The sequence below is a fragment of the Pygocentrus nattereri genome, chromosome 24, assembly GCF_015220715.1.
Source record: "Pygocentrus nattereri isolate fPygNat1 chromosome 24, fPygNat1.pri, whole genome shotgun sequence".
Lineage (NCBI taxonomy): Eukaryota > Metazoa > Chordata > Actinopteri > Characiformes > Serrasalmidae > Pygocentrus > Pygocentrus nattereri.
Window position 1 is genome coordinate 5,202,179 of NC_051234.1, and position 16,149 is coordinate 5,218,327.

Consider the following 16,149-nt stretch of genomic DNA (forward strand, 5'->3'; position numbering starts at 1 on the left):
ATATATATATATATATATACAACCATCCTCCCAACCATCGTCCTCAAAAGTGAACTGTAGTCCATCCATCCATTTTCTAAGCCGCTTCTCCATCAGGGTCTCGGGGGGGTGCTGGAGCCTATCCCAGCACTCTTCGGGCGGAAGGCAAGATACACCCTGGACAGGTCGCCAGTCCATCGCAGGGCAGACAGATAGACACAGACAGTCACTCACACCCAGGGGCAATTTAGTATATCCAATTGGCCTGACTGCATGTCTTTAGACTGTGGGAGGAAACCGGAGAAAACCCACGCAGACACAGGGAGAACATGCAAACTCCACACAGAGAGGACCCCAGTCACCCATCATCAAAAAGATATTGCAGCATCAATCTCCACCACTGTCCATGCAGGAACCCAGTCACTTAACCCATAGTGGCCTTCACAATAAAATAAAATGCTACGCATATTTGCCACCCAGTAATAAAACAGGATGTTTGGAGATGCAAGGCCACCTACTTGATTAGGGCTTTGAATAAGCACTTTACAAATTTTGGTGGGAAAAATAAGTGCCATAGATATGGTGGCATGATCAAAGATAACGGTGCAACAGGATTGTACTCTTGATAAGAGAGTACAGAGATTATAAGATTAGATACTGATACATAACGTGTTGTTTTGCATTTAATCTGGGAAAAGGTTAGTCACATAGCCTGTTCATGCTCTTGTTGGCCATGAGATGCTTTCCATTTCTTTACAGCAAACATCAAAATTAAAATAAAAGTAACAAAGAGAGTAACCACTGTTGCCATGGCCGTCCTATTCCGTGAAGTGAAGGGCGTTGAACAGCATTCTGGAAAAGAAAACATGAATATTGCTCAGCTGCATATTTCTTCATTCAATTTCCTCTTCCAATCTATTTGACAGCTTAGATGCATCATGATTTTTACATGAACATTTTGTTTGACATTGGTCTTACGATGTATGTGTGGAGGAGGCAGCAGTTTAAGGATGCTTTTTCTGTTAGCTTGTGCAAATGTTGTTCTAACACATTCGCCTACTAACAACCATGTAAGACCCTAAGTCAGGTGACTGTGAAACTCAAACAGTTATGGTCAGCAAGGGATTAGCAAGAGTGACAGTAAAAAGACTTTGTGTGGTGTGGTACAGTGCATGCATATCGAAGAGTAATTCCACTGTAGGAAACAGTGTTTGCTCAGCTACCTTATTCAAACGTACAGTCACGGTATTATGTAGTGTAAAAGATTTTTACGTGCTGTACTCATATACTGCCCGACTGATATGAAAATGTTACCACTAATGCTGATACCAATTTCAGGGACCTAAAAATTCTGTTAATTGATATCATTAGTGGTAATCGTTTTAGTTCATTTGTATTTATTTATCATCTGAAACCAAAAAGACCACACACCTCACGTTATTAAATGAATAAGATGAAAGCAAAGCCATTCAGAGAAGCTTGATGGTAAATGCCCAAAACTTCAAAACTTAACACTTCAAGTTGTTCACAGTGGTGGTGATAGGAACCAGACATCTGAAGAGCTGAAGGCCTCTAAAAGCTTACTCACAAAAAGTTATTTTTGCCTACACTGTATTTTTAAAATACTTTCATAGTGGAGAGGTACTTGCAGCACACTATTAGCCAAAATAGCAAAACACAACCCAAAGTTTTGCCATCATCAACATTGCATGTACCTGACTGGGTTTACTGATGGTTTTAGAAAGTAATTAAAATACCAATCATCCTATCAACACCACCAAGTTTAAAACACATCCAGGTCAGCGAGTTTCTCTGCAGTCATTTCACACCAAAGCACCCAGAATGACATTATACTACCGATTTATGCAGAAGTTTAAAAATACAGTGACTGAAATATTTCACTGGTTTCATTAATGTAAACATGGTGTACAAGTTTGCTTTTTTTTTACTTCAATTGTTCTGCATTATCAAACATGTGCTGCATATCTACACTGAACATGTTGTAAAGCCAGTTCATTTCTGATAATAATAACTGAACAGTAGTTAAAGGACAGGCTTTTGATGGATTTAGTTCTAAAATTATCATTAGTTTATATAGAGCTATTACTCATTGTCACTCTCCTTGTCATTGTCAGTCTCATTGTCACCACTGGCAGGTCTTTAACAGTAATCGATTATCACTGTTAATCATTGGTTGGTTTAAATCAAATACTTCTGTATTCAGTTATCACTGGTTAATGTAAATTCTACTCAGTAACCACTGGTGAATATAAATCTGTCATCTGTCATCACTGCTTAACTTGATATGTTTGGTTAATATGTTTGTTCCATCCTTTTTTTTTTACTCAATGCACACTGTTCCTTACTGTTACTGCCCTTATTTATGTAATTATTCTGTTAATATGTTTCATGAAAATGTAGCTTATTTTATTTAAATGAAGTTATGAAAATTCTCTTGCCACTTGTTCACTCTCTTTGCTTGCCACTACTACTCCCATAATCCCCTGAGTAGGAATCCATTACAAAACTGATGCTGAACTTATTACTCGCAAATGTGCACTATTGAAGAAAATATTAATTTGACCATCCATCAAAATGTGTTTATTTATGAGATTAATAACTGATTACATTGATTTATCAGTCTACTCAGGCTTTAGCAGAGCTCAGTAACACTGAGATTAATAACTGATCATCACATTGATTTAGCAGTCTACTCAAGCTTTAGCAGAGCTCAGTAACACTGAGATTAATAACTGATCGTCTGTCACAATTGGCCCCTCACAGTTTTGTCCATGTGTTCGTTTTGTGTTTTGGTATAGTCCATGTGGTTTTTGTTTTGATCCCAGTCCAGCCCCTTGTTTGGTTACTCCGCCCCTGATTGTTCCCACCTGTGTTTTCCACCTGTTTCTTGTAAACCCTCATTAGCCCTCTTGTATTTATGACCTGTGTTTTCCCCTGTCTGGTTGCTGGTCTTTAGCAGAGCTCAGTAACACTGAGATTAATAACTGATCACATTGATTTATCAGTCTACTTAGGGTTTAGCAGAGCTCAGTGACACTGAGATTAATAACTGATCATATTGATTTATCAGTCTACTCAGGCTTTAGCAGAGCTCAGTAACACTGAGATTAATAACTGATCACATTGATTTATCAGTCTACACAGGGTTTAGCAGAGCTCAGTAACACTGAGATTAATAACTGATCACATTGATTTATCAGTCTACTCAGGCTTTAGCAGAGCTCAGTAACGCTGAGATTAATAACTGATCACAATGATTTATCAGTCTACTCAGGTTTTAGGTTTAGTGTTTGTAAAGAAGCTGTTAATTGAGGTTCTTTTAACAATTAATTTACCTAATGAGCATGTTCACTGTAAGCTGCACAGATGAACAAGCTAAGAAATTATGTAGTTATTGATAATTGTGGTTTTGTAATTTTGTTAGTATTGTAAAAGTTTTCTCTTAAAAATATAAAAAGTAACTTTGTTCTGAATATTTCCCTTACAAAATGTACCTCAGACTGAATAAAGTTGCTTAATTTCTGTGCTCTGAATGTACATACAGATATTTGTATTCCGTTACATCCCAACCTTGTTCACTGTCAATGATTTATTCCTTATTTATATAAATTTATATAATTACAGGATGCAGTTTTGTCAAGTTTTTTTGTTATTTCAACTCTTTAAAGTCCCAGGCTTAAGGGCTGTGTACTTGTACAACAATGCAAACTGTCCGATTTATTCTCAAGTTAAATAAGTGTCTAACACAAGTTTGGACCTGCTGGCCATTTATAAGTGATAACTATGTTGGTGCTTTGCATTGACATTTACTCATTTATCAAGTATTGCATTAATAGAGACAAGCAGCTGTGTTCATTGTAATATCAATCAAAAAATGATGCTTTATTATTGGTATTTTCACCCATACCAATCCGTGAAACCTTAATATTGGCCAGCCTTAACAAACCAATATCTTTCAGATCCTATCCTCATCTCATGTGGTCACCAACTGACCTTGGCAAGGGTCTGGAGGGGGATGCAAGAGCAGCGAACGAGTGAAGCTCTGATTCAGAACTTCTAACTTCATTTCCATGGTGATTGTCTCTATGGCATTTTGCCTGGAGCTGATGGTGCTAGACACCTTATAGCGCCCCCTGGTGTCCAGCTGAATAGTGGAGGTCTGCAATATGTCTCTACCAGAGGAGTCAAACCATCTGATTTCAGGCTGGGGAAAACCATTGGACAAGGTGGCGGTGATATTGATGCTGTCACATGTAGGCTGCAAAGACAGGAGGGGCTCATCAAAGAGTGCTGAAAAAAGAAAGAAAAGAAGAGATTAAAGGAGAACTCATTCAAAGGCATCATTCAGAGGGGCTTGAAGTGAAACGCTCTGTTCTCTAGTCCGATGTCTTCACAGTGGTGGTGATAATAACCAGACATCTGGAGAATTTCATGTCAACTAAACTCTTTAATGAGAGTTAAAACTCCCTCACAGAGAGATATTACATGGAATATTTACAAATACATTGCCTGTTGCATAGTAGTATTTGTTTACATTTGACACTGTATCCCCTGGTTCCTTTAAACACCAATGATATTTAATATCAACTTACTCTGAATGACTTTGTTTATATCCCAACAATTTCATCAAGTTGAAATTTCAAAAATGTCATTCCACTTTAAAATACAAAGCAGTTTAATGATTACTTTTACATTTTGCTCACTTCAGCCCATGATTTTACACATAGTCTGCCCCCAAAATCCTCTTTTGCCTCCTTTCATTGTTTCCTTAGTCAAACTCTAGTGTATGCTCTGCTCCCTTAGTCTTAATACAATGTCAAGGTACAATGAAAAGCAAATGAAGATGGCATTATGGCATCATGTGCTCTTCCCATCATATTTAATCACCAGCTGCTCTTCGGGGAAATCTTTCCAAGACATGTTAGGGAATATCTGCTGGGGTTTAAACCAAAAGTCAGTGCTTCAGAGGGAGTCTCACTAATCTCACTAATGATGCTCCGGTTTATCTTAAAGATGGAATGTGGTGCTAGTGGTTATGCCCAAGACTGGAGCAATAGAGTGCTCGTCTAAGCAGGGAATGACAGTGATAATGTCTTATAAATTCTGTTATTTTGTCTCTTACATTAGAGACACAAATGCACACACTGCTCAAAATGAGAGGTCAGCTCAACTCAAAATAGTATATAATAACTGATTACATGGCTTTTCTTTAGTTGATTCAACTTTAGGACACACGAGTTCACACCACTCAGACTTCTTTGTTTAGTTGAGCTGAGTCCTGCAATGGCTGCTGACTCACTTATAGGCACTTCAGTGGCAACAAAATGCTTGGTTTAACAGTTTTTCTTTTGGAAAGGCTCTGTTCCCGTTTGGCAATGAGGTCTTCCACACATTAACTGAGATCTTACATATCTTCTCTTTTTTTTAGGCCTGAGAAATGAGTAACAGTTCAATCTTTACACCTGGGATGATTTTCAGAGGCATCTTGGCTTTAGACAGAAGTTTCCAGTTTGCTATAGCACCACCCTGAGGCAGATCAGCACTGCATCTTTAGTTAGTTACAAGCAAAAATAGCAGCTTGCCGACTGTGGGTGAAGCAGCTAAGTGAAATCTCCCTGCGTTTGTATATGAATATCTATTTTTTTCTAACAGACAGCATCACAACATAAAAAGTTTATTTTCATAGACACACAAGAAATTTGATTTTGAGATATTCATTGGGTCCAAATGTTAAATTAGGGGTCCCAGACCCAGCATGACCGTCTGTATTTCACACCTTGGTAACAACACTTCATACAGCATATTTGCAAATACCTTATGAGAGGTCTGCTACCTGACCCAAGCCTGTCGGGGCCTGTCAAAATATCAGGCTTCAGGCCAATTTTTCATGTATAGCATCAGGCGTGACAGGCTCAGGTTTGTGTTATAATGAGTAGCAGTGGCAGCTCTACAAAATAAGTTGCTCTGGGCTCCAAGGTTGCCAGGGCACCCCCCTACTACTTTTGGATTATTGCTGTAGCATTGTGTTGTCAAAGATGCTCAAGTGAGACAAATTGGGTGGTATTTCTCAAAAAAGAACATACAGACATCTGGAGCTGAAAAACAGAAAGGAAAAAGAGAACATCAAAGGGAAAAAGCTAAAGATAAAAATATATTCTGCATTTTTTTGCACTGCGATGTCATTATGCTGTTTGTACTTTTATTCTAATGCTCTTTTCTATCCTGTGTCTACTAATGGAGCATGGGTTCCCTTTTTGAGTCTTGGTTCCTCTCAAGGTTTCTTGCTCGTACAGAGTATTTCCTTGCCACTGTCACCATTGGAAATGCTCATGGGGGCTTGGACCTGTATATTCTGTAAAGCTGCTTTGTGACAACACCTGTAAAAAAACGCTATATAAATAAACTTTGACTTGACTTGTATGGCTGTTAGTTTCGCAACAAACTAGTCAATCAAGGATCTTTTTCACAAAGCAGGTTCAGCTTTTTTTTTTAAAGTTGTTTGGTTTTTTTTTTTGCTTGTTTTAAAAACTTTCTCTATTATTCGGGTTTACATACTTGTGATTAATCCTCGTGCGTGTGCTCATGAAAGCATGATGTTTACGACAAACAGCATTTATAATGGTAAAAACCACCATATTAGTGCTATAGTGATGTACCCCTGTAAAATGACAGAGGAAATCCAGGGTTAGAATGAATTTACTTCATCAGCAGTACATAAATTAGTTTTTCATCATTTCAGCTGTTCGTTGTAGTCACTGTTACTAGGAAGTCACAAAATTTACAGTATATCAGCTAACCGTATTGTATATATGGAAATGGGCTTAGTGTTACACTGTTGTTAAAATCCTTAGTGCAGGTATATAGAAGTAGTAGCAGCAGCATTAGGAGTAGTAGGCTTGTGTTCAATTAAAGGAATATGCCTATGACAAAATACAGGAAAATCACTAAAAAGAAACCATTCAACAGTCAACCAAACCAAGGACATCTTCAAAGGTGGTCATTACATTAAATAAAAAACAAAATGATGACACATAGTGTGGTGCTTGCTTCACAGCTGCAGTTCGGACTTCGGCAGTACCTGTCAGGCCTGGATCTCAAAGTCGCGGTTACAGGTGGAATTCTGCCTTTAATTTTATGCCTGTGCAGACCTACAAGCTGTATTTCCACGTCAGACCAGGAATCAAGGAGGAGCGTTCAACTTTGTGTAGTAGGACATGAGATTATCCGCTGACATCTGATAATCCCATGTCCTAGAATACACACCTGTATTTTGATTGTTGGTACAGAACAAAAGGCAAAAAGGTGCTTAAAATACTTACCAGCCAATATGACCTTTAGCCTTCTGGTTGTACTATCTTGCTCATTGTTGACGTAGCAGGAGTACTCTCCCTCATCATCCGGCTGCATCCTGATTAACCTCAGTGATGCATTTCCTTCCAGTAACTCGTCCTTAAACAGATGTGTCCGCCCTTTGTAAGCCTGCCCCTGCCTGTCTAGCTGGTCTTGGCCAAGATAGAAGCTGTGGACCACCGTCTCTCCGTGCTGCCAGTTAATGATGAGGTTGGTTAGATTGAGGTTTTTGCTGGTAGAGAAAGAGCACTCCAGGGTGGCATTACCACCAGGTGCTGCCACAGCTGCCGGGGAAACTGGATGCTGCACTCTTCTAACTGTTGTGAGATTAAAACATCTTCATTTGAAAACAACCAGAAAATGTCACTCCCTTAAAATCTTTACATTTTAAATTGTAGAATTTATTATTTATAAGTACACAGTGATTAAAAGTCATCTTACATTTTACAGTAGAATAAAGTTTATTTTGATTAGTCCTTTTACTATTATTATGAGTAGCACTCTTGTGTCTAGAGAAGAGTTCTCACCAAGTGTACTGCATTACTGTGGCTGTGGCCCCATTCAACTGCATTCTCAGAGACAGAAGACAATTTTCTGTATAGAAATACACTGCGTAATCCTGAAAATCCCCTCTATGGCCTTTCAAACACTTTAAAAAAAAAATTATTTGCCATCGGCTTCTACTCTAAGTATGTTTGAGGTTAGCAAGCTTTCTGCCCTTTTCTAAATGCATGGAAACACGTATATGTGCAACAGATATAGCAAATATAGATTAGGTTGAAAAATGTGGGAGTATTCCTTTAATGGGTTTCAGAAACAAAATCAGGTTTTGGTTCATTTTCACTTTGCTAGCTTTATGAACCCTAACAAGAGCACAAACAAGATCATATCCTCTGATAGCCTAAAAGCTCTATTGATTTTGGCAAGTGTTCCTTCCCTGATCTTTTTATGAAGGCCAAGACTCCGAGACAGCATAATTGCACTCCCTCTCCCCCCATCACCGAACACGATGTCAGCTGAAGTTGCAACATGCAGTTAGCATGTTGAGCTGTCCAATGTTAGTGACAGGCTGAAAAACACAAGGTGGCTGGATTCATGTGCGTCTGCGGAAGTAGGTGTTAAGGCTGACTTATACTTCTGAGACAACGCATGTGAATGTATCTGAGTCGCAACGCAGAGATGGAGTTCATGGATAAGCGTAAGTGTCAGAGACCACAACACGCACACCAGAGAATTTATAGTGAGGAGTACAGGGTTGCCAAATTTCATTTCCGACTAAGAAATTGTTCAAAACCCACCAAAATGCTCAAAAAAATGACCAAAAAATGTACAATGTATGGTCATTTTAACCATAATACAAATGACCAAATAACACATCATTTAACCAACATGTTATCAATAATAAGCATCTGGGAATATTAACCTCTGATGATATTGGCTTTGAAAATCTGCAGAGTTTTTAAACGAATGTGTTTATCTATATTATAAAAGCACTTGTCTAATCATTTTAGCATCCCTGTCAAACATCTAAGAAACAAAAAGAAACTAAATAATTTTAACTAAACATTTAAATGATTTGATTTGTATTTTGTATATCTTATTTCCATGACTTATAGAGCAAGCTCATTAATGTTTTCAAAGTATTAATATTTTTAATGTGGTTATATAAGATAGGACCCATAATGGCATGCAATCAGAAACGCAAATAAACAGCTACAAAACTGCTAACATAACAGTTCCTCATACACATTTTTTAAAATGTGCTTACTTTGATGGGACCTGTCAAACAGATCATGAGCCGTTCCAATTTTTGTACTATTACAGAACTAAAATGACTAAAATGTATGTAAAGGTTTTGGCAACTGATTGGTTGTGGGGAGTTGGGCCTATTAAAAAAAATCAGCTCCATTATTAAGAAATGCATCTTCTTCATTTTATATACTTTTAAAACCTGCCAAAGCAATTACAAACAAGCCTGAATTTTGTTCACTCATCAAAGCACTTTTCCCCCACCAAATCTAACAAAAATCCAATTTGGAGAGAATATGCCCAATCTGGCAACACTGGAAGAGAACTATCACTCAGTAATGCCTTCTGGGCATATTTCTATAAATAGAAAAATGCACTCAACACTTTCTTTACACAGAACAACGTTAAATATTTCAATATTTTCATCTGTCATTTGTCTGAACTCTAGTTACAGTTTTTTTATTGCCTTATGTATATTCATGAGGTCACTGAGCACAAATCACTTTACACAGCCAATGAACTAATCAGCTTAATGACCAGCATTCAGAAGCAGTAGAGCCAGCTTCTAAATGCCCAAGACCTGTTCACTAAAGAAAAATGGACAAATACTGGTACTTTTTCTTTGTTTTTTTTTTTTAATAGAATACATTCTTCTGTTTTTTCCAAAGTTAACCCTTAAACGTCCAGGGTCCTCTGGCAGGAAGTTTTATTACATACTTTTATAACCTAAGAATAGCTCAGCCAGTTTGGAGCCCCTGTAGTTACTGCATAATCAGCCTTAGCCTGGGATTTTAAGGGGTTAAAGTAAGTCCCCACATGTGACAAGTGACAAGAAGTGTTCATTTTTAGTTGTTAAGCTTAATTTACACACATTTATCGAGGACTCACTCGCAGGGCCCTCTGGTGTTTTGCAGTCTCACTGTTTAATGTGAGGAATAGAAAGTGGGTAGGACCCCAATAAACTGGCTCCAGTACATCTCCAAAATCTACAAGCCCTGCTTATCTGTGGAGCTACGTGTCAACTGAGCACTGACTGGTTTTCCAGGTAGCGCTGGGAGCAGGACAAGACCCAGTACTTAATACTCAAACCAAACCAGAATTAGTGCAAAATCAAACAGCAGTTTGAGGAACTGCTAGCAAAGAAAAGGGCCATGTTTCATATAGTCATACGCCCCATCATGAAAACATTACAAAAAAGCGAACTGAGTATTCATTCTTGTAAAAAAAGAAAGAAACACAAGACCTAGGACACTGACCCCTAGACTGTTATTAAAGTGTATGCTATGTGCAAGTATGAAGGACACCTATATGAAAGCCTGTGCATCACCCTTACTCACAGACTTCACTCACAGATACACAGACGCAGGAGTACAAATCAGCCTTTTTAGCCTCCACCCTTCCAGCTTCGTAGCATCATGTGATAGGGGGACACTTAGCTAGCCGGTGGGAACTGTCTACAACTACATTGGAGGGAACAAATTAGGAAGAAAAAGGAAACATTGTTTATAACAATTCCTGTATAAGTTAAGATAGCATGTTTAAAAAGGTTACCTAGGATTGTGACAGCCATCCAAAATAGAAAGCATCTCATCCTGAAACATCTTTTTTTCTGTGGAAAAAATAAAAACAAATTAGAACATGTATTTAAACAAGTCATGTATCTGATAGTTATTGTGGTATGCTAATGGAAAATCACATTAACATATTTTGGCCATTCTACACTCATTGTCCATTTGATCAGCTCCACTTATTCTATAGCTGCACTTTAGACTACAGACTGTAGTCCAGCTGTTTCTCTGATACTTTGTTAGGTACTGTTTGGGTGGTGGATCATTCTCAGCACTGGAGTGCCACTTATGTGGTGGTGATATGTTAGTGCGTATGGGTACAAGTTAATCAGACACTGGAGTTTTTAAAACCCTCAGTGTCGCTGCTGGACTGAGAATAGTCCACCAACCAAAAATATCCAGCCAACAGCATCCTGTGACCACTGATGACAAACACAAACAGCGCAGCAGCAGATGAGCTGTCCTCTCTGACTTTACATCTAAGGTCGACCAACAAAGTATGTGTGTCTAATAAAGTGGACAGTGAGTGGACACAGTATTTAAAAAAACCCAGCAGCACTGCTCCTGCCAATTTAGCTTTATATTATTATTTTAAAATGTTTGGCGGAACTTCCCTACCTCTGTTTTCAAAATGCTCTTCCTGTAAACAAGTAGAAACCACATTGGGTGTCTACAACATCAGGTTTCTGAGGGATTTTCTTCTGCAATGCTTATAGCAGATTTACAGCAGATATGAAACAGATCTGTCAGTTGTTTTGTTCGCTGCTGGTTGGGAATCAAATTGATGTATTTCAAGATAGCTTAACTGGGCAGATTAGAACGCTTTCATTTTAAAATAAAATAAAAAAAAAGTTTGATGTTGATGATCAGCTGACATTAGGTATTGATTCTCAATCAGTTTTAGAGTAGAAGGAAAAAAAAACAAATAGCATTTGATTCCAGAAGTTACAATGCAATGTTTGACTAGAATTCTGATATTATTGCAAATAATAATACATTCTTTAATGTTATGTTTTACAAAATAACCACACTGTCCATTTCATTTTATACCATTTTTTTATATTGTGAAAAAAAAATCTTAATCTGGTCTTCCCTACAACACTAATAGCCTCATAATGCCTAATCCCAAATGTACCTGAGGAGCACAAGACACATATTGGTAATCGTACCGTACCGTGGCAGTAAGCAAGGTATGAATGTTGATATGCAATTTGAGTGTAAAATGTAGTTTGTTATATTGAACATTAGTGAAGTGACACCACTGACACTAACACCTGACAAAACTACTCAAATCTGAGCTTTTCCACAATATAGCCCACTGACACTTCAGTTTCAAAGTCGCACTGTATGTAGAAAATTACAAATATTGCATCCATTTTAAAACCCCTTAACATTTCACAAGTTACACCCCTGACACAATTTTTCTGTGACACATGAATGCTGTCAGAACTTTAAGCAAATTTATTAGAAAGGTAAAAAAAGATTTCATTAACTGAATTTCCAAGCATCTGTATTTTTTCCTTTGAGATAGCCATACAAGAATAATTCAAACCTCCTTTTTCACAAAAAAAGTTAGCTTATTTTAAAAAAGAATTAAAATTATTACAAGTACTGAAACTTGCAATACTGAAATGTTTGCGGTGTTGCAGTTCTGAAAAAGCATTGAACGTTTGACACACTAACCGACTCTAAAAGCAGCATCAGTCCTCACATTACAGGCATATTGGTTACCAAGCAGCCAAATCATTTATCGCACAGGGCTTGATCTGAGGATGTCAGGGGATGCCGTCCAAAATCCCAGTCAAACAAACAAACAAACAAATAAATAACCAGCCTTGCAATTTATTTTACAATTCAAACACTGCTAAAGTGTCTAGGGGATTTAATAACTGTGTCAACATATGCCAAGCAACACATCCCAAACAGGAATAATGCAGCAAATAGAAATTCCAATCAATCAAAGTCAAAACAGAGTAAAAAACAAACACCACAAAACATAAAAAGACCACACTATTGAATTACCGCTGTGATTCAGTGTCAACAGAAGATCTACCATAAGCTCCACAAAGCTGAAATGTATGAACCCACTCAAAACCCATTTATATCCAACGCCAGTGAACAAAGACCTGCTAACAAGAAAACAAAACCTCTGCCTTGAGCAAGGGAAGTAAAACAAGCTCTACTCAAGTCATCTTTCATCGCTCATCTTTTCCTACACACAGCCGTGCCTTTATTTGTCATAAAAAAACAAACCGCCTGCCATACCTATGAGCATGCTCTGCCTACATCTGCGTCCTGTTTCCAGCCTCATCCTGCCTTACCTCGTCTCTGCCCCAACTGATGTTTCCACCTGCCCTCGGGTTTCCTCTGGGTACATCTCATATCTTTATATGTGTCTCCTTGCCTCCATTTTCTTTAACATGTTTTTACTCTCAACTCACCAATGGATGTGCATCACACTTATGTTTCACAAGTGTCCACTTGTGGCAGAAGGGGAGGAGGGGACAGTGAGGAGGTTACCCCAGCAAGCTAATCAGATATCCATGCATACTTTTTTGAGAAATCAGAACTGAACACATAAAGCTTTTGAATAACTACTTTCTCTGGATAGAGGCGTGATGTAGTGCCTTTTTTTTGTTGTTGTTAGATTTGTCTCCTTTAGCACACTAACTAGAAAGCTATCAGAGTAAAGTCATGAAGTTGTATAATGCACAACCTAACACATGGCCTTGGCTTTTGCAAATTAATTTTAAAATGATTAAAGTTGGAACAATCAGATTTTTATGCAAGCAGCAGGTACATCTCTGCTACAAACCAACACCTGAACTTTGCTTGTAGCACCTACGGTTCACATATTACAATTTGAACAGCATTAAAAACACCACGTCAGTAAAACATGGAACAATATGCTTATTTAAAACCAAAATACGAACATCTGACAGATGTTGAAGAAAATCCCTGTTTTCTCTTTTTCATTACATTTTACAGTATTTTGACAGACGTTCTAATCCAAAGCGACTTACAATTTAATCATTTTACACAGGTAGGTGAAGGCAGTGTTAGGAGTCTTGCCCAAGGACTCTTATTGGCACAGTGTAGGGTGTTTACCCAGGCGGGGATTGAACCCCAGTCTACAGTTTTCATCTTAAATTTAATCTCTGTGAACATATGAAACAAAAAAGACAACATTTACTTGTCTTTGTTTACAAAAGGTGGCTTAGTTGTAACACTGTAATAACTAACCCTGCAGTGCAGAGACTGTACTTAAGCCCAGTTAGCACTTGCTGTAAGCTTGTCACCTGCTTCAAAACAGTGCTGCATTTTTCAGCATCGAGATGGTGATTACAGTAAAATCCAATAAGGTTGGCTTTTGTGAACAAAAACAGCTCAGTAACCAAAAATAATTGGAGTTGGAGAAAAATATTATTTACATACCCTGAAAACACTCTCTGGCTCAGATCTCTTTAAAACACTGACAAATCGCTCTGAATTTTTCTGTGGCTACGAAACCATACAGAAACACAAGCTGCCTGACCTTGTATAACAGCATAAAGTCCGTTTTAAACTGTGCTCTGCATTAGTTTGTTCCCCACACTCCCTTATGTAAAACAGATGGAGTGGTTTCCAACCTAAAGCTCAACAAATTGAAAAGTTATGATTTTGAAATATTAAGCATTTTATAGAAGCTTTGCTGCTATAGCTTATAAACAGCTAACGTCAGTCTAATGTTGGTCAATTCCACCAAACAGATAAGTAGCTTAAGTAGCTTTTCTGATCACAACGGCATTTGATTGGTGACAATAGAAAAGACAGACCATTGCTGACCTTTCCACATACAAAATTATTATGAATGAATGAATGAAGCCTTTATTGTCACATAGTCACCAAAGTAACCAGTGAAATTATGATCAACCCGTCCGAGCACATACAATATGACAAGGGGGGAGACAGTACAGGAAGACAGAATGGAAGACAGAATGGAATACATTGGGTGAGGGAGGAGACAAACCCCCCCCCAGACTGAGTTCCTAAGTCCATGACTTGCAACGGGGATGTGGGCGGGGGGTGCGGACAAGCCCAGCGTAGTGAGCGGCCATCCGGATCTGCAGCCATTAATCCGGCGCTGATCAGCAGACCCGTCATACCATACCAGGGGGGTAAAAAGCGGCGAAGGCGTTGGAAGGGGGAGGGGGTAGGAGGGAGGGGAGGGGGGAGTGGAGGGGGTGGGATAAGGGCCTGAAGAAGGTGCCCTGCTCGGCATCCCAGTCCAGCTATCTCAGTTCGCAGGGTGGTATGGCGATAACACAGCAAAATGCCATGGAGACAACCTTGATCGGGCCCAGGCAGAGTCAACAATCAGCAGATCCAGGGAAGTGGGGGAGGAGGATAAAGAGAGGGTCTCGCAGCAGTGTTCCTCTGGAGGAGATATGATGTACCAGCCAAGGCCAGGGCCCGCGCTGATACGGGAAGCCGAAAGCAGATAAGAAGGTTTGCAGGCTTCGGTCGAGTAGCCGTATTTTTCACGGTAGCTCACCAAGTCCATTGTGGTCACTCCAACGATCCATTTTATATGATGATGGATGAGTTGATGCCATTCAAATCATTGAATTCAGGTGTTCCAATCACTTTTATGGCCACAGGTGTATAAAGCCAAGCTCCTAGGCCTGCAGACTGCTTCTACAAACATTTCCTCGCTACTAAATATTCCACAGTCAACTGTCAGTGGCATTATAACAAAGTGGAAGCGATTGGGAACGACAGCAACTCAACCACGAAGTGGTAGGACATGTAAAATGACAGAGCGGGGTCAGCGGATGCTGAGGCACATAGTGCGCAGAGGTTGCCAACTTTCTGCAGAGTCAATCGCTACAGACCTCCAAACTTGTGGCCTTCAGATCAGCTCAAGAACAGCATAGAGAGCTTCATGGAATGGGTTTCCATGGCCAAGCAGCTGCATCCAAGCCTTACATCACCAAGCGCAATGCAAAGCGCCAAATGCATTGGTGTAAAGTGCCGTCAATGGACTCTAGAACAGTGGAGAACTGTTCTCTGGAGTGACCAATCACGCTTCTCCGTCTGGAATTCCGATGGACGAGTCTGGGTTTGGTGGAGAACGCCAAGGAGAACAGTACTTGTCTGCATTGTGCCAAGTGTAAAGTTTGGAGGAGGGGGTATTATGGTGTAGGGTTGTTTTTCAGGAGTTGGGCTCAGCCCCTTAGTTCCAGTGAAAGGAAGTCTTAATGCTTCAGCACCAAGAGAGATTGTGGATGATTTCACACTCCCAACTTTGTGGGAACAGTTTGGGGATGGCCCCTTCCTGTTCCAACATGACTGCGCACCAGTGCTCAAAGCAGGTTCATAAAGTCATGGGTGAGCGAGTTTGGTGTTGAAGAAGTTGACTGGCCTGCACAGAGTCCTGACCTCAACCCAATAGAACACCTTTGGGATGAATTAGAGCAGAGACTGTGAGCCAGGGCTTCTC

The 16,149-nt window shown here is 39.2% G+C and overlaps 1 protein-coding gene across 6 annotated transcripts in view; it reads right to left on the minus strand.

Annotated features, from left to right (window-relative positions):
• Positions 1–220: 220 nt before the first annotated feature.
• The window catches only part of LOC108415248 (CD276 antigen-like), a 29,079-nt gene continuing 13,150 nt past the window's right edge, over positions 221–16,149 (minus strand). For 5 of the 6 annotated variants that reach the window (XM_037533952.1, XM_037533946.1, XM_037533948.1 and 2 more), the window contains exons 2-5: positions 10,651–10,708; positions 7,320–7,667; positions 3,994–4,290; positions 221–831 (exon numbers count right to left, since the gene is read on the minus strand). In XM_037533952.1, the coding sequence (XP_037389849.1) occupies positions 683–831; positions 3,994–4,290; positions 7,320–7,667; positions 10,651–10,690 (834 nt within the window). In that variant the 5' untranslated portion in view covers positions 10,691–10,708 and the 3' untranslated portion in view covers positions 221–682. Of the gene's footprint in view, positions 832–3,993; positions 4,291–7,319; positions 7,668–10,650; positions 10,709–12,988; positions 13,103–16,149 lie in introns of those variants that run through there. The other variant, XM_037533947.1, reaches the window with a different exon arrangement.